This window comes from Neopsephotus bourkii, unplaced genomic scaffold (genome assembly GCF_033783945.1).
Source record: "Neopsephotus bourkii isolate Nb327-2 ecotype Australia unplaced genomic scaffold, CSIRO-AGI_Nbou_v1 NB_988, whole genome shotgun sequence".
Classification (NCBI taxonomy): domain Eukaryota; kingdom Metazoa; phylum Chordata; class Aves; order Psittaciformes; family Psittacidae; genus Neopsephotus; species Neopsephotus bourkii.
This window is the reverse complement of record NW_026901480.1, coordinates 2,317-28,218: the sequence shown is the minus strand read 5'-3', so window position 1 is coordinate 28,218 and position 25,902 is coordinate 2,317. Positions and strand designations below refer to the sequence as shown.

The 25,902-nt window shown below is 45.2% G+C and overlaps 1 protein-coding gene and 1 long non-coding RNA gene across 2 annotated transcripts in view; one reads left to right on the top strand and one right to left on the bottom strand.

The window, feature by feature from the left end:
* The window catches only part of LOC133215437 (terminal nucleotidyltransferase 4B-like), a 53,688-nt gene extending 30,064 nt beyond the window's left edge, over nt 1–23,624 (bottom strand). The window contains exon 1 of the mRNA XM_061359466.1: nt 22,910–23,624. Within this exon, the coding sequence (XP_061215450.1) occupies nt 22,910–23,418 (509 nt within the window). The 5' untranslated portion in view covers nt 23,419–23,624. The remainder of the gene's footprint in view (nt 1–22,909) is intronic.
* Nucleotides 1–25,233, top strand: part of LOC133215438 (uncharacterized) — a 32,322-nt gene extending 7,089 nt beyond the window's left edge. The window contains exon 2 of the long non-coding RNA XR_009726408.1: nt 24,169–25,233. This is a non-coding gene — a long non-coding RNA (uncharacterized LOC133215438). The remainder of the gene's footprint in view (nt 1–24,168) is intronic.
* The last annotated feature ends 669 nt before the right edge of the window (nt 25,234–25,902 follow it).

Here is a 25,902-nt window from a genome sequence, read left to right as displayed (position 1 = left end):
TTAATATCAGCCACAGAGTAACTAATCTGTTTCCTGAATTACAGTAATAGCTATTTTAAAAAAATGTACTGTTTCTAGTTACCAAGTACAACTGCATCTCCTCTTAAAGTTCTGAGGGACCATCAGAAGAGAGCAATTTATTAAGAGCAGATGAGATGGGGAATCTAATACTTCCCCACTGCATACACACTTCAATAAATCGAATGTTAATAACTGGAAGTTGAATATAGGTGGCAACAAAATATTAAAATATCTGAAAGTTGTATTTAAGTGTCAGCGTAGGGACAGAACTCAAACCATCTGCATTATATTATTCAATACTACAGCGTTATGAACAACACAAGCTTCTTTCAGAGACAAAGAAATAAGATACTTACCTTACTTTTCACTGAGCATTTATGGGAATTTTCCCCACACGTGGTTAGGGGAATAATCATAAGAGCCTAGCAACTGGTGGTGGCCATCACCACAGCTCTCTATAGCTAACACATACAGAAAAACTGAGAGTTCCTCCAAAGGGTAATCCAAACAGATATCCAATTCAGACAGCTTAATCAACCTCTGGAGAAACTTCTCTTCCTCTGACACCTACAGAAGGAGCCTTACAAACACTTAAAGTAAAAACTTAAACAAAACAAACACCAACCCCCCCAGAAGATCACCTGCAAAAATGCAAGGTGTCATCTCCCATCTCCCCCCTTACTGCCACACTAGCACCATGCCCTGTTCACACACATCACCTCAGGTACCACAAAGGTGTTCTGAACACAGCTGCAATATTCATACCAGTGAATGCTGTTTTCAGCATTTACTTTGACATTGCTAGGAAATTTCTCACCTCCTCCTACAGCTGCTTTCTTGTTTTTCTCCTGGAAGCTTACAACCTGGGGTTAATGTGCACATTCCAAACTACCACTGCCATCCCTTCCAGGGGCACTGACTCCTCTGCCTTTGGCTTTTCAGCCTTCTCCTGTTCTTCTATTCTTCACTGCTATTCAATTTGTTGGCACTTAAACCTGCTTACAGCTATCCTCCCCTTGCAAGAGCTGAATAAAGAAGTACATGACAAAGCACGTACTCCAACAACTATGTTCCCTCTCTGTCCCCACTGCCAATCACACACACAGAATTGCTAATTTAGTCCCCATGTGCTTGACCATTAAGGTAGCATTCAAAAACAGGAGCAAAAAGGAAAACAAGTAAAAAAACAAACTCTAGAAAACAAATTATTTTTCAACTGTAATTTGGTGAACCAGCTTAGAGGAAGACCTTGGCTTCCTATCATGCATAGCAAACTCTTCACTTGATTTGTGGGCTACATCATGGCGATTTGATCAAGCCCCATTTCTGCATCTGCTCCTCTGGCCTAGCTGGAACAGACTGGTAACATCCACAAGGCACAAGCTTTACCCCAGAGCAACGTTTTAGTAACATAAGACTGAGTGCACACATGCACTGCATGCCATGTGGAGTGGCACCACATTGTGTGAGGGCACTTAACAACACAAAACGTGCTGGGATGATATGGACGGGACTATCCCTGAGGAGAAGTTCATTTATGGCACAGCACAAATCCATACTGCCCATTGTTAGCAGGCCCAGCTGCTCCTGGGCTTCTGCTTTACAGGAGTTAATGTTCCCCTGTCCCATAAGGGAACTGTGAAAGAACAAGTCAATCAGCAATGAGGTCCCCAAAGTGCACAAATGTCAAGCCATACAGACGCTGCAGTTCTCAGGGCACTTCTCTTTATTAGCTCTACTGACACTCTTAATCGAGATAATTACATCAATTGGTGTATTCTTTAGAAGCACACAAAATAGTTATGTGTTGTCAGAACCAGATGGATTTCTTTTTCTAAACGTAAATAACATGTTTCTGCATCTCTTTAAAGGGGTTCCTTCTTATTCTCAGTTAGTCATATGTAAAACCTTATGGCAAAACAAAAAGTTAAGCAGCATGGAAAACCACAAAAACATTACACATGCAATGAGCATTATTAAACAATGCAGATGTAGAAAAAATGAACTTTGCACTTTTTCAATTACAGAAAAAAGGCTTAAAGACTACTAGGAAAAGTTCCCATCAGCACACCAGCTGGAAATACTACAGACATATCTGTGTTTCATCTGCTGCTAGGACTGCCTGTGCTGCACAGACCACAGCATGCAGAAAGCAGGCAGAAGCCATGAAGACTCAGCACTGTGCCTGGAACTGTATCTCCCTGCCCAATAATGGCTGCTGAAAAGAAATAAGGGAATGATTAATTAAAGCCAAGACAAACAGAAGTAGCCACATGCAGAGCCCAGAGCAGTACAACAGGACTCAGAGGCATGACTCCAATTAACATGAAGTTAACTCCAGCTGTACTGAAAATTAAAACTTGAGGACATTCACTGTCTTATTCTATTACAGTTGCTCTTAAAAGAAAATAAAAATAAATAAATTGTTTGGATTAATGGAGTCTGTTTACAAAAGCCTCTAGTGGAATTTTATACCTTTAGCCAAAATGAAGATCAAAGAGAATGAGGAATTATTTTTGGCATCATAACAGTCTTTTATTATTTAATGCCATTACATTAATATGTTATTTTAGATAAAAGTCCTTAAAAGAAGACTTGATTTTAGAAAGAAAATTACACTGTAATAAACCAAATTTCACTATGGAGAGATATTTTATTTGTCTTTATAGTGCATATACTGAATAGCATATAGTATATACTGAATACAGTGCATACACTATATAGTAGTATACTGAAGCATACCAACACTCAAGACCTACTTAGGATGCATGGAGATAGCTCTCTGCAATACGTAAGAGCATTAGTTTACTGTGTTTATTACAGGAAATAGCAGTACAAGTGGGTCTTTGCTTTGTACTTCGGGAAATTTTAACACATGAGGAAAAGAAAAATTAGTCTCTTACACTTCTTGAGTATGTTTTAAAACAAAGTATTAACTGCATTACACCCTGTTTTCAAGCCTAGATGATTCCATCAGAATTTCACAGACAGAACAGGATTATACAGAGGCCACTAAAGTTAGTAGATTACAGTGTCTGTTATGTTTACCTGACAGAGATAGTGATGCCTCATTACAAAATAAATTATGGCTGCAAAAGCTGTAATCAGAAGAACTTCCCACCGTAACATCACCAAATAGCACCACAAGGAAGATAGGTCTGACACAACTTGTGAGCTCTAAATGTGCAACTTAGGATTCTCAAGTGAGTTTACCTATACCGAATTGTTATTCTGGAGTATGGATCTTACTGCACCACAAGAAATCAAAAAATAATCACATACAAACAAAATGTTATTTCTGTTTTATATGCACAGCACACAGACAGATATGTGGACAAGCACATACAATTGTCAGTTACCTGACACATAAAACAGCACAACTTGCTACTGTTACAAGTCCAGAACTGGAACCAAGAGTGATACTGGGAGGTACATCGCTTTATGAAATGTAATTCAAAATGATACAAGTTTCACTCCTCTGCACTAGGATCCATGCCACAAACCTTCCCTGCCTGCCCCAAGCAGCTGAGCAGCAGAGCAGAGTCCTGCTAATCACAGCAGCCAGCCAAAGATAATACTGACTGCTTTTGCTTAATCACAGGCTAGTAGTGAAGTGTTACCTTTGCATGCCACTATGCAGTATTACACTAACTAAAGCAGTAAGTTTTAATTGAAAAATTTCCTGCTTTTGTCATTCTGGAACTGTGCTATGCTTACACTCTCCTCTGGCTCTTCTTCACTCTTCATTTCACAGGAGAAATTATGCAGGCACGCATGTTCTAATTTCATCAGGGTGTTACCCATAGCTTCTGCTCCAGTGGTTTAAAATGACTCGGTAATGACTTCTGCCTTCAAATTCCATACTTTAAGATGAATCACAGAATCCCAAGGGTTGGAAGGGACCTCAAGAGATCATCTAGTCCAACCCCCCTGCAAGAGCAGGGTAACCTAGAGGACATCACACAGGAACTTGTCCAGGCGGGCCTTGAATATCTCCAACGCGGGAGACTCCACAACCCCCCTGGGCAACCTGTTCCAGTGCTCTGTCACTCTCACAGTAAAGAAGTTTTTCCTGATGTTCACATGGAACCTCCTATGCTGCAGTTTACACCCATTGCCCCTTGTCCTATCACTGAACATCACTGAAAAAAAATAGCTACATCATCCTGACACTCACCCTTTACATATTTGTAAACACTGATGAGGTCACCCCTCAGTCTCCTCCAAGCTAAAGAGATCCAGCTCCCTCAGCCTCTCCTCATAAGGGAGGTGTTCCACTCCCTTAATCATCTTTGTGGCTCTGCGCTGGACTCTTTCAAGCATTTCCCTGTCCTTCTTGAACTGAGGGGCCCAGAACTGGATGCAATATTCCAGATGCGGCCTCACCAAGGCAGAATAGAGGGGGAGGAGAACCTCTCTTGACCTACTAACCACACCCTTTCTAATGCACCCTAGGCTGCCATTGGCCTTCTTGGCCACAAGGGCACATTGCTGGCTCATGGTCATCCTCCTATCCACCAGGACCCCCAGGTCCCTTTCCCCTTCGCTACTTTCCAGCAGGTCAGTCCCCAACCTGTACTGGTACATGGGGTTGTTCTTCCCCAGATGCAAGACGCTACACTTGCCCTTGTTGAATTTCATCAAGTTTCTCCCCGCCCAACTCTCCAGCCTGTCCAGGTCTCACTGAATGGCAACACAGCCTTCTGGTGTGTCAGCCACTCCTCCAAGTTTAGTAGCATCAGCAAACTTGCTGAGGGTACGCTCAGTTCCCTCATCCAGGTCGTTGATGAAAATATTAAACAGCACTGGTCCCAGCACCGACCTCTGAGGGACTCCACTAGTCACAGACCTCCAGCTATATTCTGTCCCATTGACCACAACTCTCTGCCTTCTTCCTTTCAACCAGCTCTTGATCCACCTCACTACCATCAAGCCCACACTTCCTTAGCTTATCTATGAGGATGCTGTTGGAGACAGTATCAAATGCCTTACTGAAATCAAGAAAAACCACATCTACCGCTCTACCATCATCCATCCACCTAGTTACTTCCTCATAGAAGGCTATAAGGTTGGTCAAACATGACTTACCCCTCATAAAACCATGTTGGATGCTCTTAATGACACCCTCATCCTTAATATGATTCTGATTTAAGAGTTTATTAATTTTACATCCACATTTATTGATTTTACATCCACATTTGTATGGGATATTTGCAACATACTCCTGTAGCACTAAATTAGCCTTTTGTATCTGAATTTTCTTTGGATGAATAATTCCTATATGACAGTGTTTAGTTGCCCCTACCATTTTAAGTTTCTGTCATGGTTTAAGTTCAGCCGTAAATCACACAGTTGCTCTCTCACTCCCCCCCTTTCCTTCCCCCACTCCCGGGGGGAAGAAGTTCACCCATCTGAAACACAGCTTCACAGATCATCTTTTCACAATTTACCTAAAACCAGACATGCAGAAAAAAATATTTTCCACTGCCATATGATTACTAAACATCGCTAAAAATCAGGATATCTACTGTATAAGCAGTTTCCTACGATGGAAATGGAGCATTTCACTTGGTGGAGTGACAGGCAAATAAGATTTATTTCCATCCCCTTCCACTATAGCCCAGGTGTTTGTTACCACTCCCCAGCTTCCCAGATACAAGGTGTATTACAACAGAATTACACATGCCTCACTGATCCATCCAAGGCAAAGTTAGCCAAGTTGATTCCCACCACCTTCAGCTATAGCAGCCAAGTTCTCCTAAATGTAGTGGGAAGCCTGAAAAGACCCTGAAGATTGCAGCAGCAGCAGTCATGTCCACCCAGGCAGTGAGCAGTGAAAAGACACCAGTGTAAGAAACACCTTCACCTGGTATACCTACATCCAGACAACCACCTCTGGCAACCCCACAGTATTTTAGTAGCTTTCGGTATTTATCCAAGAACAGCTTGACCTTTCTGACTAGTATTAGTCATCTGCTGAGTAATTCACAGAATTGCCTTGTAGAACTGAGAGAGAGCATTCATTTCAGCAATTTATGGTGGCGTGATTATGAACACTTCTTCAAATGCTGTGGAGTGAAAAGAAAAAAAAAGCCACAAAATCTACATTTCAAGACCTATCCTACGCAAATACTTGAAAGTATATAGGATGGTTTCCTCTTTCTTCCTCACAATCAGACCCCATCATCCCAACCAAATATTGTCAAATCCTGACCTTGTTGAACAGAAGAGAAAATCCAACATAAGCTTCAGGTGAAAAAGCTCCTTGTAGAGAAACACTAGGTGGCTAAGACTTTTCGTTGTTTTCTTTTTTTTTTTTGTCTTCAAACTCTCGGAGTTGACAACTCACTTCATCCATTGCTGGTGGTGCTGCCACACTCCGGGTTGTTGATGCCAATGTGTGGGCATATGATGATGGCTCACTCCATGTAAGTGTCTGCCACGCGGGTTGTGCACATTCATCTATGGATGCATTCCCAGCATCTGGCCTATGACAGATCATCTCTAGAATGGCTGATTCCCTAACGTACTGGATGCCTCTCTCTATCATGGTCCAGTTGGCTGAGTGACACATAAGATCGTCCTTGTAGGGATACATTTCCTTCACAGCTGCCAAGAGACGCCTCCAAAGGCTGAGGGACCATTCTTCTTTTGCAATCGCTTTATCAATTCCCCCTTCCCTAGCAAGTGATCCCAGATGCTTGGCTTCCCTAATTTTTAGTTTGTGACTGTCAGCCCCATGGTCCCAGCATCGGATCAACCAGGTGACGATGTGCTCCCCTGGAAGACGGCTGAAATATTTTTGGATATTCCACAGCTCAGTTGAGGTCCAGAATCAAGAAGGATCTCTTCTTCCTCCTTATCATCCAATTCCTGTACTAATAACTCTTGTGCAGATGCTGTCCCCTGTAGTATGTGCATTGGGTCTTCATCTTTACTCACTGCATGAGTTGCTCTTTGTTACTCTTGTTTGCTTTTCCCCTTGCTTATAGGGGCAACTGATATTTAGCATGGATTGGAACAGGTTCAGCTGCAGTGGCTATCAATGTGGTTGGAGTGGCTGCACTGTCTGTCACCGGGGTTGGAGTCACTACAGTGTCTGTTGGCAGAGTTGGTTTAGCTCCTGTGGTTGGGGATTGAGTAGATGTGTTGTCTATTCCTTTGCCATCACGTTCAGAGACATCTTTTTCCAGAGATGCTACACAGGCGTAGGCCGAGCCCCAGCATGTTGCCATTGTCTTTCTCTGGTATTGTCAGGACAACAGTACACCTCATTTAAGTGTTAACCACCAAGTATATCCAGGTCCCTGAGCAAAAGCAGTCCCACAAGTGGGTTTGCCTTTACCTGAAGCAGGAATAACCCAGATTGACTTCCTCAAAAAATTCCTTATGTGCACCACAGGAACTTTATCCCCTTCTACAGTATGTAAAAGTTCTGACTGGGCTGGGCCAGCCCTGTTGGCAGGTCCTGTGGGGTGACCAACCAGGTGGCTTCTGGTAAATATCTATCCGAATGTTTGAAAGTCCCACCACCCATTGCTCTCAGTGCAGTTTTTAACAGCCCATTGTACTGTTCGATTTTCCCAGAGACTGGTGCATGATAGGGGATGTCAAACAGACAATCTGCCAGGCCTGCTCATATTTGTACTTCAGCCATCATCCTCCATACCAGAGAGGCTTTAACTGCTTGGCTTGCTTAACTGAAGCACGTTTCACATTCGTGAATAACCTGGGCAATAGTGTTCACTGTTAAGTCCACCCCTCAGCCACAAGCCCTTGATCTATATGTTGCATCTCTGCCTCGATGGCCTGAGATGTCACGGCACCACCAGGCTAAAAATAATTCACCCTAATGGTCCTAATCTGAATCTATCTGAGCCACTTCAATCTTAGCAGCTTGATCCACCTGCTGGTTGTTCTGATATTCCTTAGTGGCCCCACTCTCGGGTATATGGCTTCACTAAGGGGAAATCCTGCCTGACCAATTTGATGGCCTTCTATGACGGGGCTACGGAACTGTGGACGGGGGTAGAGCAGTTGATGTCATCTACCTGGACTTGTGCAAAGCATTTGACACTGTCCCACAGGACATCCTTGTCTGTAAATTAGAGAGACATCAGTTTGATGGATGGACCACTCAGTGGATAAAGAACTGGCTGGATGGCCTCATGCAAAGAGTTGTGGTCAATGGCTCAATGTCCAGCTGGAGACCAGTAACGAGTGGTGTCCCTCAGGGACCGGTGCTCGGAACGGTCTTCAACATCTTTATCGGTGACACGGACAGTGGGATTGAGTGTGCCCTCAGCAAATTTGCCAATGACACCAAGCTGTGTGGTTCGGTTGATACGCTGGAGGGAAGGAATGGCATCCAGAGGGACCTTGACAAGCTTGTGAGGTGACTGATGCCAACCTCATGAAGTTTAACCATGCCAAGTGCAAGGTCCTACACCTGGGTCGGAGCAATCCCAGGCACAGCTACAGGTTGGGTGGAGAAGTGATTCAGAGCAGCCCTGTGGAGAAGGACTTGGGGGCGTTGGTTGATGAGAAAATGAACATGACCTGATTCAGTGTGCGCTCACAGCCCAGAAAGCCAACCGTATCCTGGGCTGCATCAAAAGGAGAGTGACCAGCAGGTCAAAGGAGGTGATCCTGCCCCTCTACTCTGCTCTCGTGAGACCTCACTTGGAGTATTGCGTGCAGTTCTGGTGTCCTCAACATAAAAAGGACATGGAACTGTTGGAACAAGTGCAGAGGAGGGCCACAAGGATGATCGGGGCTGGAGCACCTCCCGTATGAAGATAGGCTGAGAAAGTTGGGTCTGTTCAGCCTGGAGAAGAGAAGTCTGCATGGAGACCTCATAGCAGCCTTCCAGTATCTGAAGGGGGCCTATAAGGATGCTGGGGAGGGACTCTTCATTATGTACTGTAGTGAAAGGACAAGGGATAACAGGTTAAGACTTCAACAGGGGAAGTTTAGATTAGATATAAGGAAGAAGTTCTTTACTGTGAGGGTGGTGAGGCACTGGAATGGATCGCCCAAAGAAGTTGTGAATGCTCCATCCTTGGCGGTGTTCAAGGCCAGGCTAGACAGAGCCTTGGGTGACATGGTTTACTGTGAGGTGTCCCTGCCCATGGCAGGGAGGTTGGAACTAGATGATCAAGTTCCTTTCCAACACCAACTATTCTATGGTTCTATATTCAACACCAGGTTCTGCACCCAGGCCACCACTTAAGAGTAACTTAAGACTTTCTCGAAGATACAATTTTATGATTACACTTAAAATCAATGAGAGCAAACAATTACAAATTATTTTTACCACTTCCCAAGTTTCCTTTAATAGTCTTTGTACACAGGTCATGCCCTGCCCTTGCCAACCTCCCATCCCACCCCAAGAGCACCACAGTTCCTTGTGGCTACTTTTGGAGAATGGCAGCACAGAACTCTTACTGGACCACAAAATACCAGTTCAGCCTCTGGTATGGGTTAGCTGGAAACAGATGGCAGTGCAGGCAGTTTTGGTCCCTAGAGAGCTCACTAATCAAGTCACACTAACTCAATGCTTCCCTGTAGGTAGAACAGCAGCTCGGTACCTCTGTATCCTGGCTGTGACTGCAGGAGACAGGAGTACATGTCACGGCATCATGATGACAGCTGACCTCTGTACGTCCAACCGGACAATTGTAACCTTTAAAGCCTTTAAGCACTATTTCGGATGTCACCACCTTCCAGGCAATAGCTGCCACTGAGGTACGGCAGTGCAGCAGAGGCCACACCGACACGCCGCTGCCACTGTCACATCTAATGGACATCCCTCTGGTGCCACAGGGTCATCGCTTCAGGAAAATCCAGTGTCGTGGTTTAAGCCCAGCCAGCAACCCAGAACCATGCAGCCGCTCGCTCACTACCCCGTTCTTCCTCCTCCCTCTCCCAGAGGGATGGGGAGGAGAATCGAAAGAATGCAACTCTCATGGGTTGAGATAAGAACAGTCCAGTAACTAAAGTATAAGAAAAAACTACTACAAATACCACCAATAAGGGAAATAACAAGGGAAAAGAACACAATTGGTCACCACCTGCCAACCAACATCTAGCCCAACCCGAGCAGTGATGTAGCCCTTCTGGGTAACTGCCTCCAGTTTATATACTGGCCATGACGTGCTGTGGTATGGAATACCTCTTTGGCTAGTTTGGGTCAGGTGTCCTGTCTCTGCTTCCTCCCGGCTTCCCCTCCTCCCTGGGAGAGCATAAGACTCAGAAAGTCCTTGGTCAGAGTAAACATCACTTAGCAACAACTAAAAATATCGGTGTTATCAGCGCTTTTCCCAGGCTGAAAGTCAAAACCACAGCACTGGACCAGCTACTAGGAAGAAAAATGACTGCTACTGATGAACCCAGGACAGTATACACCCCTTATTCCATGCCATTCACGTCACGCTCAGATCCCACATTTTTCAGTATACCATCACTCTTGTCTCATATATATATATATATATATATATATATCTCCACACGCACACAAAGAGAGAGATATTATTCTGTAGTGCATGGACCAGTCCCTATAAAGCTGCTGAGTTCATCCGGTCCATGATATTGGGCTCCATCTTTTGTAACAGTCTTTCAGAGCAGGAGAGACAGTGTGCAGTGTTGGACTGCTACTGCTGATGGCACCGTGGAACTCGTCTGGTCACTGCTGAGCTCGTCTGGTTTCATCACAGTTCATTCTTTGTTGGAATGATGGTCAGAGGGAAGTCAGGGCCAGTCGCTGGTGACCCGAAGACATATAGTTGGTGGGCTATAAAAGTGCTACATAGCAGGCAACAGCATACAATTGAGTTCATTGTCTGTTTTACCCTAAAATCAAATCCCCTTGAGGTAAATACAGGCTGCCACTGCCCTCAAATGGCTGGGGCCATGCCTGAGCCACGCCCCTTCCCTCTCCATGACCAATGTGAGCCACGATTGCTTAGGGGTGAGTGGTGAAAAGGAAACTGGCCAGTAGAGTGTGGTCTTGTTACGGGCTTGGGTGGTGGGCAGCAGCGTGGCAGTGAGTGGCTCGTTATGAATTCCCTGGACAAGGCTGAGGGCGAGTGTGATGATACAAAATGGTTTTGGAGCTGACACTCTGGTGTGCTGGCCTCTTCCGTCCTCGCGCCTGGGTAGCCTGAGCGTGCTGTCTCGTTTTCCACTGTGAGTTTTACCATTGTGCAAAGAGGGGAGAAGCTGCCGCGGGAGTCCTTGGCTGTTATTGCTCTTTCTGTACTGCACTTCTAGGGCTGGTGCTTCTTCTCGGCAAATACTGTCAAATACTGACCTTGTTGAACAGAAGAGAAAATCCAACATAAGCTTCAGGTGAAAAAGCTCCTTGTAGAGAAACACTAGGTGGCTAAGATTTTTCTTTTTCTTTTTTTTTTTTTTTTAAAGAAATTAAGAGTATGCACTTGAAATGCTGCCTGGCATTTAACAGCAATTTCAATGGAAAGACCATGGGAGAATGATGGCAATAAGAAGAAAGATCTATTTAAAGGAGAAACAAAAATTCTAGTGTTTGCTGTGAGTTTTTTACATATGTGTGTGTATATATCAAGGCACTAAAAGTTTCGACAAAACAAAAGTCATCAAAGCTGTGCTGCCACAAATAATCAGCTAGCAAAGGGTGATTTTTTTTTTATTATGATTATATAGATAATAGAACTTAATGGTTTACTGATGGACTTAATACTCCAAACTGTGATACTTCTGTGTGGAGGGGCTATTTAAGCTATTCTGAATCTATTTCTCAGTATTTTTAAAGATGTCTAAAATACTCTGAATTCTCAGCTGTTATTGATTTTCTTTTCTGTCTCTTGCATTTGGTATAACTCCATCATTGTACTTTTTAGCTAAAGATGTACAAAGCTACTTTGACTGTTCTTTTATTGAATCTAAATGACCATTGCATTGATTGTCTCTGCCTAAGAAGTGGGTATGCAGAGGGGAAAAGTGAATTTCTTATGTTTTACATTAAAATTTGACTAAATAGATGAAGTTCTAATTATGCTTGATATACATCCTCCCCAGATCTCAAAGCTTTTGAAAGAAGACTTACTGAATATATTGCATGTTTGCAACTAGATGCAGGATGTTGGAAAAGTAAGTTTGATGTTCCAGGGAATAAATAGGATTCTCTCTTTAAAGATTTACCAGTGTGTATCTTCGATTAGTGTTTGCCCAAACAAAAAACTCTGCTTAAACTCTTTAAAATTTCTGTGGCATACATTCAAACACTCTGCAGCAAGATAATTGTAGAAGACAATGACCATCTGGCTCAAGGCTGAATTATTCTGGAAATAGTTGGGACAATAAGTCGTTGTAGTTCCTATTTTGGTGGGTTGTTGTTTTGAAGGCTCAGACTTCCCTGACAGTCACTATAATTACTTTAACTAAATATGGCTGAGATAGTCCTTCTATTCTCTCTTCTGAACTGAAAGTGAAAAAGTTACAGCAGTATACCATAAGGGCAGAATATGTCCCCATCTCATTTCTAACAGGAAAGTCTGAAGGTGGGGGGAAGGCAAGAAGTACCACAGACATGCTGCCAACTGGGCTCAGTACTTGTGGTGGTTTTCTTGGGGTGCTTTTTTTTTAGGGTGCATGGGTGTGTTTTTTGTGGGTGTTTTGGGGGTTTGTTTGTTTGTTTAGAATGTATAAAACAGCATCTTTTTTCCTGAGAGTCCAAGAGGTTAATATCATGGAGGAATGACTGCTTAAGGAGCAAAAATCACAGAAAATACACCCCACCCCAAAACACAACAAACCAAACCCTAACACCACAATCAACCCCATTGTTTCAGAGTAGCTGGGAGGGAAGTAGATATTTCTGAGTAGGTCTGACCAACTTAGTAGACCTACTGTGGGAATGCATTTGGCTTCCAAAATTGCTATTTGCTGTCAGATATAATTATAAAAAAAAAAAAAAAAAAGGAGAAAAATTACTGGAAGCTTCTAAGCATATTTAACTGAGGTTTGCATAACTAGTATTGTTTTCACTATTTTTTTTCCTACTGCTTGTTTTCCTAGTTTTGCAATTCACATAAAAGAGGTACATTTTACTTTCTGTACAACGGGGGATTTAAATCGACTTTAACTTTTCCTTCTATTATCCTAGGAAAAAAAGTATTTATACAGAGAAGCACCTCTATGCTTCTGTGAAGTATGTACATATCATCCCTCCTTTGCATATCTGTAAGCAGGTGCTATGAGAGTCTGCTACTTCTCCCAGGCAAAGTGTTTTACTTAAGAGAGAAGTGAAAAAGAAAAATAACTAGAGAAACGGCTACCTCAACTGAGCTGAAAGAAAAAGTACTAACAAAAGAACAGGACGAAGCAGAAGGAAAAGGTTTCATGCAGGAAAAACAAAGTGGGAAGAGCAGAGATGGCAAATCACAGAATCACACAGAATCACAGAATCCCAAGGGTTGGAAGGGACCTCAAGAGATCATCTAGTCCAACCCCCCTGCAAGAGCAGGGTAACCTAGAGTACATCACACAGGAACTTGTCCAGGCGGGCCTTGAATATCTCCAACGTAGGAGACTCCACAACCCCCCTGGGCAACCTGTTCCAGTGCTCTGTCACTCTCACAGTAAAGAAGTTCTTCCTGATGTTAACGTGGAACCTTCTATGCTCCAGTTTACACCCATTGCCCCTTGTCCTATCACTGGATATCACTGAAAAAAGCCTAGCTCCATCATCCTGACACCCACCCGTTACATATTTGTAAACACTGATGAGGTCACCCCTCAGTCTCCTCTTCTCCAAGCTGAAGAGACCCAGCTCCTTCAGCCTCTCCTCATAAGGGAGGTGTTCCACTCCCTTAGTCATCTTTGTGGCTCTGCGCTGGACTCTTTCAAGCAATTCCCTGTCCTTCTTGAACTGAGGGGCCCAGAACTGGACGCAATATTCCAGATGTGGCCTCACCAAGGCAGAATAGAGGGGGAGGAGAACCTCTCTTGACCTACTAACCACACCCTTTCTAATGCACCCTAGGCTGCCATTGGCCTTCTTGGCCACAAGGGCACATTGCTGGCTCATGGTCATCCTCCTATCCACCAGGACCCCCAGGTCCCTTTCCCCTTCGCTACTTTCCAGCAGGTCATTCCCCAACCTGTACTGGTACATGGGGTTGTTCTTCCCCAGATGCAAGACTCTACACTTGCCCTTGTTGAATTTCATCAAGTTTCTCCCCGCCCAACTCTCCAGCCTGTCCAGGTCTCGCTGAATGGCAACACAGCCTTCTGGTGTGTCAGCCATTCCTCCAAGTTTAGTGTCATCAGCGAACTTGCTGAGAGTTTTATTTCATAATGACAAAAAGGCTTCAACTCTAGCAATATCTAATTATTTTGAAACACACCAATAATTCCAACATCTCTTATAAAATACTACCACAAGGTTTGTTCTTTAGCTCAACTTTAGAAAACTATTAGTCTGTTGGAACAGTTACACATACACAGTATCACAGTATGTTAGAGATTGGAAGGGACCTCAAAAGATCATCTAGTCCAATCCCCCTGCCGGAGCAGGAACACCTAGATAAGGTTACACAGGAATGTGTCCAGGCAGGTTTTGAATGTCTCCAGAGAAGGAGACTCCACAACCTCCCTGGGCAGCCTGTTCCAGTGTTCTGTCACCCTCACTGAGAAAAGTGACAGCTATGCAGTTTTCAACCTCATAATTTATACATACATTTAAGTTTAAAGAGTAATTATTAGCATGTACTTCATATATTCTGTAATTACAATTTGAAGTAAATTTCCAACAGCTAAAACCACAAAGAAGTTAAAGGTATCTATTTCCTATAGTGGGAAATTAATAATTCCTCGGCCTGCCAATTCCCCTTGCTTAAAAAGCTCTCACTCAAGATGACCAAACAACAATTTTTACTTCTTTTTCTTAAACAAGAGCTTAACAAGAAGTAACTATCAATATCAGTAGCAGTGTTACTATTAAAACAGAACAAAGGGATACATCAGGTCAGCTAATACACCTTTCTGTTTGTCTTCATAAAGTCAGGCAAGCAGGACAGTTCTTTATACATCACTAGTATATTGCTACTATTTTCTTAATGTAGCAAATATCATCACATAAACAATCTGCGACCTGCCAATCAGTGATACCACATGCTATCTGGGCAGGAGCAAGACCAACATGCTCCTGGCAGGCTGATGAGCAATTCCGATGAATAATGTGTGCTCTAAAGAAAGTCTCCATCAGAAGACTCAGATCAGAGATAAAAAACTCACAGCACAGCCCTCTGTTACCATGTCAAATCTGCACGTACATCAGGTCACTCAGCATGAGTCAGGCAAGCCTGGCGTGGGGCTCAAACCAGGGCTTTCAGGTTGGGCAGAGAAGAGATTCAGAGCAGCCCTGTGGAGAAGGATTTGGGGGTGTAGGTCGATGAGCAACTGAACATGAGCTGGCTTCAGTGCACACTCACAGCCCAGAAGGCCAACATTATCCTGGGCTGCATCAAAAGGCGTGTGACCAGAAGGTTGAAGGAGGTGATCCTGCCCTTCTGCTCTGCTCTTCTGAGACCCCACTTGGAGTACTGTGTGCAGTTCTGGTGTCCTCAACATAAGAAGGACATGGAGCTGTTCGAGCAAGTCCAGAGGAGGGCTACGAGGATGATCAGGGGGCAGGAGCACCTCCCATATGAAGATAGGCTGAGAAAGTTGGGGCTGTTCAGCCTGGAGAAGAGGAGGCTGCATGAAGACCTCATAGCAGCCTTCCAGTATCTGAAGGGGGCCTGTAAGGATGCTGGGGAGTCACTTTTCATCAGGGACCGTAGTGAAAGGACAAGGGGTAACGGGTTAAGACTTCAACAGAGGAAGTTTAGATTAGATATAAGGAAGAAGTTCTTTACTGTGAGGGTGGTGAGGCACTGGAATGGGTTGCCCAAGGCACTGCTCAAGGCCGGATTGGACAGAGCCTTGGGCAACACGGCCTGGTGCGTGGTGTCCCTGGCCATGACAGTGGGGTAGGAGCTAGATGATCTTAAGGTCCTTTCCAACCCTAACTACTATGATTCTATGCACGGGTAGCAGAAAAACCATGGGCCAGGAGCACTAGCATGCAACCTGCAAAATATCCCGGAGAGTCCCCAGACTCCTTTTGCTCTGCTTAACACTCTAGGCTAGAAAGCTACAAACAGTAACTGTCAATAAAGGATGGTGACTAAGCAGATAACAAAGTTTTCCTGAGATCACCTCTATCAGCTCAGTGACACACATGCTCAAGAGCATCAATTGCAGGAACTGGAAGAATACTTCCTCCCCCCATGTAGGTGACTGGTCTCACCCTTCAAAGTATCTGGAAAGGCCGGTCTCTGACTAGGCGTGAGGATCAAGCCATGGTTTTTATCTTATTTGCTCTGAAGCTTCAGCTAGTATATCTGTCAGGAAACCAATATAAACCTAGAAAATATTTCACTGAAATACTTTCCATGAGTCCAAAAACCTTAAAATTAAGAGACACCAATACATGCTGAAAGATATCTGAAAATTTTCATGCAACGACCTCAGTTGCTGAGTTCTGCTCGGATATAAGGACAAAAGAATCAGCACATTGGGGGGGGGAAGGGATTTCTAATAGTTCGAGGGTTAAAACCTCACAACTGACCCGGCCCTAATATCACACAGCGGGAAGCCACCCTAGAATGGAACATCCCCACCACAGCACACATCCTCACACCATCTACATGTTGTGCATTAATACATTTGTCTGCACTCTTGCAACAAAAGCAGTAAAGGGAGAGCAAGAGGCTGTGTAGAACCCTCAGAAACGCACTCAAGATTCATCCAACTCACTTACTGAAACCACCCACTCAAAATAATTTCAAAATGTGAAAATTAAGCAAGTGCGCCCAGTCTACCAAAAAGCGCGTAGAAGACTGTCACAGCTTAAGCCCAGCTGGAAACTCAAAACCACGCAGCCGCTAGCTCACTCCCCCGCTTCTTCCCCCACCCAGTCCTGGCAGGATGGGGAGAAGAACCGAAGAAATGTAAATCCCACAGGCTGAGAAAAAAACAGTCAGATGATCCAAACCATAAAGTGGGGGAGTGAGTGAGTAGCTGCATGGTTCTGAGTTACTGGCCGTGCTCAAAACAGGACAAACATATAGATGGGCTCGTGATTAAGGGGTAGACTTAACAATGGACACTATTGCCCAGGTTATTCATGACTGTGAAATGTGCTGTAATTAAGCAAGGCAAGTGGTTAAAACCTCTCTGGTATGGAGGACGATGGCTGAAGTACAAATATGGGCAGGCCTGGCAGACTGACTGTATCACACTCCCACCAAGGCAAGTGCCATTTGCTTACCATGGTGGAAGCAACCACCGGATGGCTCGAACCACACGCTGCTTCCCACACCACTGCCCGGAGCACTATCCTAGGCCTTGAGAAACAAATCTTGTGGCAACATAGCAACCCAAAAAGAACTGAGTCGGACAATGGGACTGATTTCCAGAATAGACACTTGCAAACCTGAAAGTAATATTTCATGAATATGTGAGGTTTGTTTTCAGGTTCTTCCCTATGACCCCAAAGGCTGGTAACTCTGGCTCTTACTTTTTTGTGTTGCTTTTTGTTTTCTCCCCCCTTTCCCCCATAAAAGACTTTATTTGCATCAGAACTTCAGCCTCCACAGAAAACATTCAACTTCCAAATGTCCAATGAAAGCTGCAAGGCTTCATGGCTGTATAGTACAATAGGAGCTTTCTCTATAGCTGTTCTGTTTTCTTTTTCCATCAACCCCTACTTTTGTAGTCTTTCAAAATCAGTCTAGTATCTTGTGTTACTCTAGTATGTATCTAGCACTATCCATTTACAGCAAATTGATTATTCTTCCTAAGCCACTCTGGATGCGTACAGGTTTTTGTTAATCTTCATGTGCTAATGCTATCATGCTTTCTGACTCCTGTTTAAATTTTGTGTGTTTGGGGTTTTTTTTTCCTCTGTGTTGGCTTTCCTTGCTTGTAATTGCGTTGATTGTGGTAAAGAGCATAATGCAACTCAGATGTCACTGAAACTGCTGTTGCTAATGCCTCAGGCTTTTCTGATGCACAAGCGCTAGTGGGATAGATGCTTTAGTTCTGCTCTGGTGCTGCATTTCTGTTGCCCAGACTGCATAAGCTCAAAGAGCATACAGAAAGTTTGGTACAACTCTTACTCCAGTCTTCCAACTCATATTTTTGCTAATTGTGTTATTTTAGAAACTTTTGTTTCCTCAAAGCATCAGGATGTTTTCACTTGACAAAATTTATATTTTTGTTACCTACTTGTCCTGTCCAGGAAACTGGTACAGAATCTTTATGGTGTCACATAATAAGTTTCTTTGTCTAGTCTCATTTCTACCTTCCAACTAGAAACTTCTCCTCCTTGAGAAGTGGGAAAAGAAATGTGTAAGAGCTGCTGATGAAAAAGAAATGCTCGTTGATAGAAGGTATACTATTTATGACTCTTGTTCTTTATCAGTGATTCTAATAGTGGTGTCAGTCTGTACAGCAAGTGGTGCCTGGAACTGGTTAATAGACCCAGAGACACAAAAGGTAAAGATCAGGCTAATCCCAAACGTAGTGTGTGGCAGTCAAGTGGTATAGTATTGAAAACTGAAAGGCCAAATATGGTTCTCCTCTGAAACTGGGAGATAATTTTCAGTTAGGCTCTCGAGCTGTCTAGAATTTTTCTGGAATATGTCCTGGGACAATAATGCCTACCAATATGTGTACCTTGAATGCATATCTAAAGAACAGTTCACAAGTACTCAAATGGTTAGGAGCAGTATACATATGTGTATATATATTTTTATTATTATTTTATATATTTTTTTTAAGTAAAAGTATGCAGTGGGACTAATCTAATTTCTTTCCTAGGTGTCATTCTTCATATCATTTCGGAATCACACACTTTTTACAATTAGGTGTATTACCCTAATAAGCTTGTTCTTTGCTGGAATACATAGAAGAGTGGTAGCACCATCAATGTATCCTTCAATTGTGTTTGTCAGATTAAAGGTGTTGCAGTTACTACAATTATTGATGCCTATGCTAATACTGCTTTTTTTTTGGTTTTTACTTGTTCTGTGTACCAGCGTTAGCTCCTTTCCTTGACACAGTCCACACAGTATAGCAGCCTGAGGTCGAACTGTTTTGGCAGAATATAACATGTCCTGTGACGATGCAAGTATTAGTCATTGCCTAAATTTTGGTGGGTTTTTTTGTGGCTTGCTTTGTTTTGGGTTTTTTTGGGGGTTTGTTTTTTTTTTTTTTTTTTTGTCTTTTTGGGTTGTTTTTTTTTTCCCAAACAGCACTTGCCATAAAGTCATGTAGTGATAGGACAAAGGGAAATGTCTTTAAGATGAAAGGGGGGCAGACTTAGATATTAGGAAGAAATTCTTTCCTATGAGGATGGTGAGGTGCTGGCACAGGGTGCCCAGAGAAGCTCTGGCTGCCTCACCCCAGCAGTGTTCAAGGTCAGGTTGGATGGGGCTTGGAGCAACCAGGTCTAGTGGAAGGTGTCCCTGCCTGTGGCAGGGGGTTGGAACTGTGAATGAGCTTTAAGGTCCCTCCCAACCTAAACAATTCTATAAATACACCTTAATGAATTCTGTGTGTCTGTAAAACTAGAATGTAGAATACTTAGTATTGTTCTGTGTGTCATTCTAAACTTAGCCTGTAAAATGGAAGTTGGGCTCAACTTTCAGTGTCTAAACTTATCCCCTCCCCCTTCTTGCAGACTGAAAAATTAATTTTGAAACCCAGACCTCATGTTCAATAAGGGCTGTCTTCCTTCAGTTTGTTGGGTTGTTTTTCCACTGCCATGGAAACCAAAAATGACCTTTTTGAGGTAGTGTGACAAGGAAAAAAACAAACCAAACAGGACTGGTTGTCACTGCCTGGGAGCGAAAGTCTTAAGCAGTTGACAGTGAAAGTGTGCAATATTACTTCCTATTTATCCAAATTATTTGTTATCATATCAGTGCTTTTGCTACTTCTGATTACCTCTTTTTTTTCAGTATTAGTGTTACTTTACTCCAGCTAGAAGAGAATATATAGGTGAATTATGTTAATCGGTTATGAAGTCGAACTTGAAAAATCAAACCTTTTGCGTTGTGTGTCTTTATAAGCTTTTGTAAATAAGATGGATGCCAATGTTCAGGAAAAGAAGTAATACTTGCTGTATGGATTTTTTTCATTCTCATAAACAGTACTGAAAGGAACTTTTACCATTCCCATGATGTTTTATCAGCACACTTGCTCATTACAGCTGTCCTTGTCTCCTGATCATTCTTTTTGGAATTGGTTAAAGGCTTGCAGAAAGACTGTCTGTCTGGGAGAAAAGTGGTCTTGCTTTTTAAGAAATGCAACTACATCAAGGATCACATTTGTCAGACTGCATATATAGTGCACCAGCCACTTCCATTGTGGGAATACATAGCTCCTAGTGTCATCTGGTTCACAACACTGCTCTTTCCAGATTTTAATATTTAACAATTTGTCTTAAATATACTTGTATCTTACCAACTAAGGCTGTACTGTATCTGAAGTCCCGATATTGCTAGACTGTGCAGAACCTGGTGGCGAAGGTACACCATGTAGATACTCACGTACCCAAGAGTCAGGCCACTGAGGAACACTAGAACAACCAACAGGTGGATAAAGCTTCTAAGACTGAAGTGGTTCAGATAGATTTAGGTTGGCAACATAAGGGGGAATTATTTTTAGCCTGATGGGCGCATGACACCTCAGGCCACCAAGGCAGAGATGCAACATACACATGGGCTTGTGACTGAGGGGGGTGGACTTGACAATGGACAATATTGCCCAGGTTATTCATGACTGTGAAACGTGCTGCAATTAAGCAAGCCAAGTGGTTAAAGCCTCTCTGGAATGGAGGACGATGGATGAAGTACAAATATGGGCAGACCTAGCAGATTGACTATATCACACTCCCACCAACCTGCCAAGGCGAGTGCCATGTGCTTACCATGGTGGAAGCAACCACCAGATGACTGGAAACATGGGCTGTGCCTCACATCACTGCCTGGAACGCTATCCTGCACCTTGAAAAACAGATCTTGTGGTGACACGGCACCCCAGAGAGAATTGAGTCAGACTACACTGAGAGCAGTGGGTGGTGGGACTTTCAAACTTTGGGAAACACATTTACCAAAAGCCACCTGGTTGGTCAACACTAGGGGATCTGCCAACAGGGCTGGCCCAGCCCAATCAGAACTTTTACATACTGTAGAAGGGGATAAAGTTCCTGTGCTTCACATAAAGAATTTGCTGGGGAAGACAGCCTGGGTTATTCCTGCTTCAGGTAAAGGCAAACCCACTTGTGGGACTGCTTTTGCTCAGGGACCTGGATATACTTGGTGGGTAACATGGTGTCCTGGGTTCAGCTGTAGCAATCACTTTTCTCCTTAGTAGCTGGTGCAGTGCTGTGGTTTCGACCGTAGTCTGAGAACAACGCTGATAACACACCGATGTTTTTAGTTGTTGCTAACTAATGTTTACCACAGTCAAGGACTTTTCAGTCTCATGCTCTTCCAGGGAGGAGGGGCATGAGAAGTCAGGAGGGAGCAGTCAGGACACCTGACCCAATCTAGCCAAAGGGGTATTCCATACCACAGCACTTCATGCCCAGTATATAAACCGGAGAGTTACCTAGAAGGCCCAGATCACTGCTCGGGTCGAGCTGGGTATCAGTCAACGGGTGGTCAGCAACTGTGTTGTGCATCACTTGTATTTATCCCCCACACACACCTTTCCACTTTTAGTTTTATGTTCTCTCCCCTTGTTATTTCCCTTATTATCATTATTGACAGTAATAGTAGTTTTTTAGCTTTTTATTATACCTTAGTTACTGGACTATTCTTATCTCAACCTGTGGGATTTACATTCTTTTAATTTTCCTCCCCATCCCTCTCAGAGCAGAGTGAAGCGGGGGGGGGGGGGGGAAGTGAGCGAGTAGCTGCATTGTTCTGAGTCACCGGCTGGGCTTAAACCACGACATAATCCGTAACACTATATAATTATGTGTGCCTAGTTTCTCTGTTCGGTCTTCGAAAAAACACACTCCCCATCTTATTTCCTAGACTATGCACTCTTTTAACAGCAGCAGATTATTATTCTTCTAAGTTATAACTCCTATTATGCATTAGTTCTACATATAGCACAAAGCTTCAGAAGCGTGCCTGGCAGCGGCTGCCAAGAGCAGGACTTGCACCTCTGATAGCTGGCTGTCTGCTGTCCTCCCCAGCTCAGCCACCTCACCCAGCCCCGCAGCATGCACGTGAGCAGCAATGGCATCAGACCCCTCACCGACACCACCACCGCAATACATGTACCGCATGCGGTACAATAACCGCAAAAAGAGGAACGGAACACCCTTGCCCGGGCAGCAAGGCGTGATACCGGGCGATGAGCGCCTAACAGCCCCACGTACACACGCAGTGACAACAGGAAAGCCTACAGACAGGCTTGCCCACCCCATCAGCACGCACCTGGGCATCCGCTACCCCCTCCACGAAGAGTCACTGCCCAGCCGGGCTCGGGGGCTGCACGACAGGCATCAGCGGGGCCCGTTGACGCAGCGCACGGGCGGGCCGGGCAGCGGCCCGGCACACGTGGCCCCTACCTGCCCCTGCCGGCGGCGACCTATGGGCCCGATCCAGATACCTCGCGACACCCGCCGTTCCTGTGGCCACGCCCCACCGCCGCGACCCAGCGGCCATCCCGTGCTGGGAGGGCCTCAGCTCGCACCTCTTCAAGAGGCCTGGCCAGGTTCAAGCCTGGCGCTGGCAGTTGCCCGGCACCCCCTCGCCTGCTTGGCGCTCCGGCCGCTCACCCCATGACTCCTTGGCTGTAGTTCCTCTTCTTCCAAGGGGTGCCGATGTAGAGCGACTCGGCCAGGCCGGCCTGGGCCCGGGCGGCCGGCTCATTTCCTAGGGCGAGGGCCCGGCCCTGCCCAGGAGGCCTCAGCAGGAGGCTGTAGTTAAGGCCGAAGGTGCTGGCCTTGTTGTCGCGTTTCCTCTTGTTGCTGGCGGCCGTGGCGGCAGACGGCTCGACCTGTGCGGGCCGGGCCCAGGCAGCAGCCCCCAGGGACAGCGAGGTCCGGTGCTGACTCCGGTTCTGCTGGTTGTTGGCGCCCTCGAGCTGCAGGAAGTCGGGCTGGGGATCAGCGCGGTACATGCTGGGCGGGGAGACCGGGCCGGCCCCAGCGGGGGCGCTCTGCTGCTGCTGCTGCTGATGGAAGTAGAGATTGCGGACCCCCTGCGTAGTTTCCCAGATCTGCATCCACAGGCGGTTCGAGGGACCAAGCTGCTCTGGCTGGAACCAGGCTATCCGGGGATCCATCAAACGGGGATCCACCCCGGCTACCTTCACTCCCCGTCAGCCGCCTAAACTGAGACCCTGTCACGGGGTCCCACAGCTAATGGCGGCTCTTATGGAAGGGCAGCTCCGCGCCTGCCTGCCCGCTGTCGTCGCTCCACAGCTCCCGCCCCTCCTGGCGAGCGCGGCGAGGCGGGGCCCGGCTGGGCCGTCGGCACACGGGCCGCGCGCAGGCAAGGGGGTGGTGGCTGGGCCCGGGCGGAGCCCCAGGCGGGCGCCGGCTCTGCCCCGGCCTGGCACCTGCCGGGCGGGACTGGGCGGCTCTCGGGCCACAGCGGTGGCATCTCTTCCGGCGGAATCGTCCTAGTTCGATGGATGGACCATCCGATAAAAAATTGGCTGGCTGGCTGGCTGCACGCAGATAGTTGTGGTTAACGGTCCAATGTCCAGCTGGCGACGGGTAATGAGTGGTGTCCCTCATGGGTCGGTGTTCAACATTTTTGTCTGCAACATGGACAGCAGGATTGATGCACCCTCAGCAAGTTTGCTGATAACACTAAGCTGTGTGGTTTGGTTGATGTGCTGGAGGGAAGGGGATGCCATCCAGAGAGACCATGACACATTTGAGAGGTGGGCCAATGCCAACCTCATGTGAAATTCAGCAATAGAAAGCGTAAGGTCCTACACCTGGGTTGAAGCAATCCCAGACACAGCTACAGGTTGGGCAGAGAACAGATTCAGAGCAGCCTTGCAGAGAAGGATTTGGGGGTGTAGGTCGATGAGAAAATGAACATGAGCTGGCTTCAGTGTGCCATCTCATAGCCCAGAAAGCCAACCGTATCCTGGGCTGCATCAAAAGAAGTGTGACCAGCAGGTTGAAGGAGGTGATCCTGCCCCTCTGCTTTGCTCTTGTGAGACCCCACACAATACTCTTGTGAGTATTGTGTGCAGTTCTGGTGTCCTCAACACAAGAAGGGCATGGAGCTGTTGGAGCAAGTCCAGAGGAGGGCCACAAGGATGATCAGGGGGCTGGAGCACCTCCCATATGAAGACAGGCTGAGAAAGTTGGGTCTGTTCAGCCTGGAGAAGAGAAGGCTGCATGGAGACCTCAGAGCAGCCTTCCAGTATCTGAAGAGGGCTACAAGGATGCTGGAGAGGGACTCCTCATCAGAGACTGTAGTGATAGGACAAGGGGTAACAGGTTCAAACTTAAACAGGGGAAGTTCAAGTTGGATATAAGGAAGAAGTTCTTTACTGTGGGAGTGGTGAGGCACTGGAACAGGTTGCCCAAAGAAGTGGTAAATGCTCCATCCCTGACAGTGCTCAAGGCCAGGTTAGACAGAGCCTTGAGTGACATGGTCTGGGGTGAGGCAGGGGGGTTTTGAGATGAAGAACTCTTGACAAGATTAAGGATAGCCCATTGTAAATAGAATGTAACTAAGAGACTTGGACCCCAGGTGGACTTTGTAACAGTGATAAGGAAGAAGGCTTTTCAGTTATTTTTTAAGGAGACCAGTTAGAACCAACTAAGGAGCTGGCAAACAGACAACGAGACCGTCCAGCTCCAAAGTTCACCCAAAGGATGAAGCGATGAAGAAGATGATGAAGAAACAGCCACCAGGGGTCCCAAAGAGCACTACCACATTACTCTGTGCATGCAGGAAGAATTTTCTAGAAGTATGACATAATGTACCTGTAGCTTTATGAATATGCATATAATGTAATTAATATGTTTAGTGACAATATAATCACTGCCTGTTTGGTGCTTGAGTGAGACACGCTAGGAGGAGCTATCCCCCGTATCTCCCAGTGCCGCAATAAAGAATACCTGCTTGTCAACTTAAACTTTGTTGGCGAGTTCCTGGAGTTTTTTTCTACAAATCAATCTGGCGACTGATTCGGAGAAAACTCCAGGAACAAACTTGCCAACAAAGTTTTCAAGCTGACAAGCAGGTGTTCTTTATTACGGCGCCGGGAAACACGGGGGATAGCTCCACCTAGCATGTATCTCCCCAGTTGCCACACAAGCCGTCCTTTTATAGCCCCTGGGCATACATACATATTCATGAGGTTACATATGGATTACATCACTTTTCAGAAAGTTCCCCGCATGCGTACAGAATTGTGGTGGTGGTCTCTGAGGGTCGTTTACTTCTTCCAACAATCTTCATCCCTTCTGGCAGCCTTTGAAGCACGTGCAGTAGATGCTCATACCAGTTTAATTGGTTCGTTAGCACCAGAGACATAATAATCCTCCCATCCTCCTACTTATCAGTTATTTCAACTGTAGCCCATCCTGGACACCTGCAGTTTCCAGATACTCCTTATCCCTGTGTCCTGTTTTTCTAGGCTGTTTTTTCTTAAAGCTATGTCAACTATAACGATTTATCTTGTGAGAATTCTCAGTATGTTCTCTAGCTGCACTCTCTTTATATATTTTTCTCTATGTACCCTGCACCTCAGTAATTTTCCATTGCTACTGTTACAAAGCCATCAAACTTAACACTA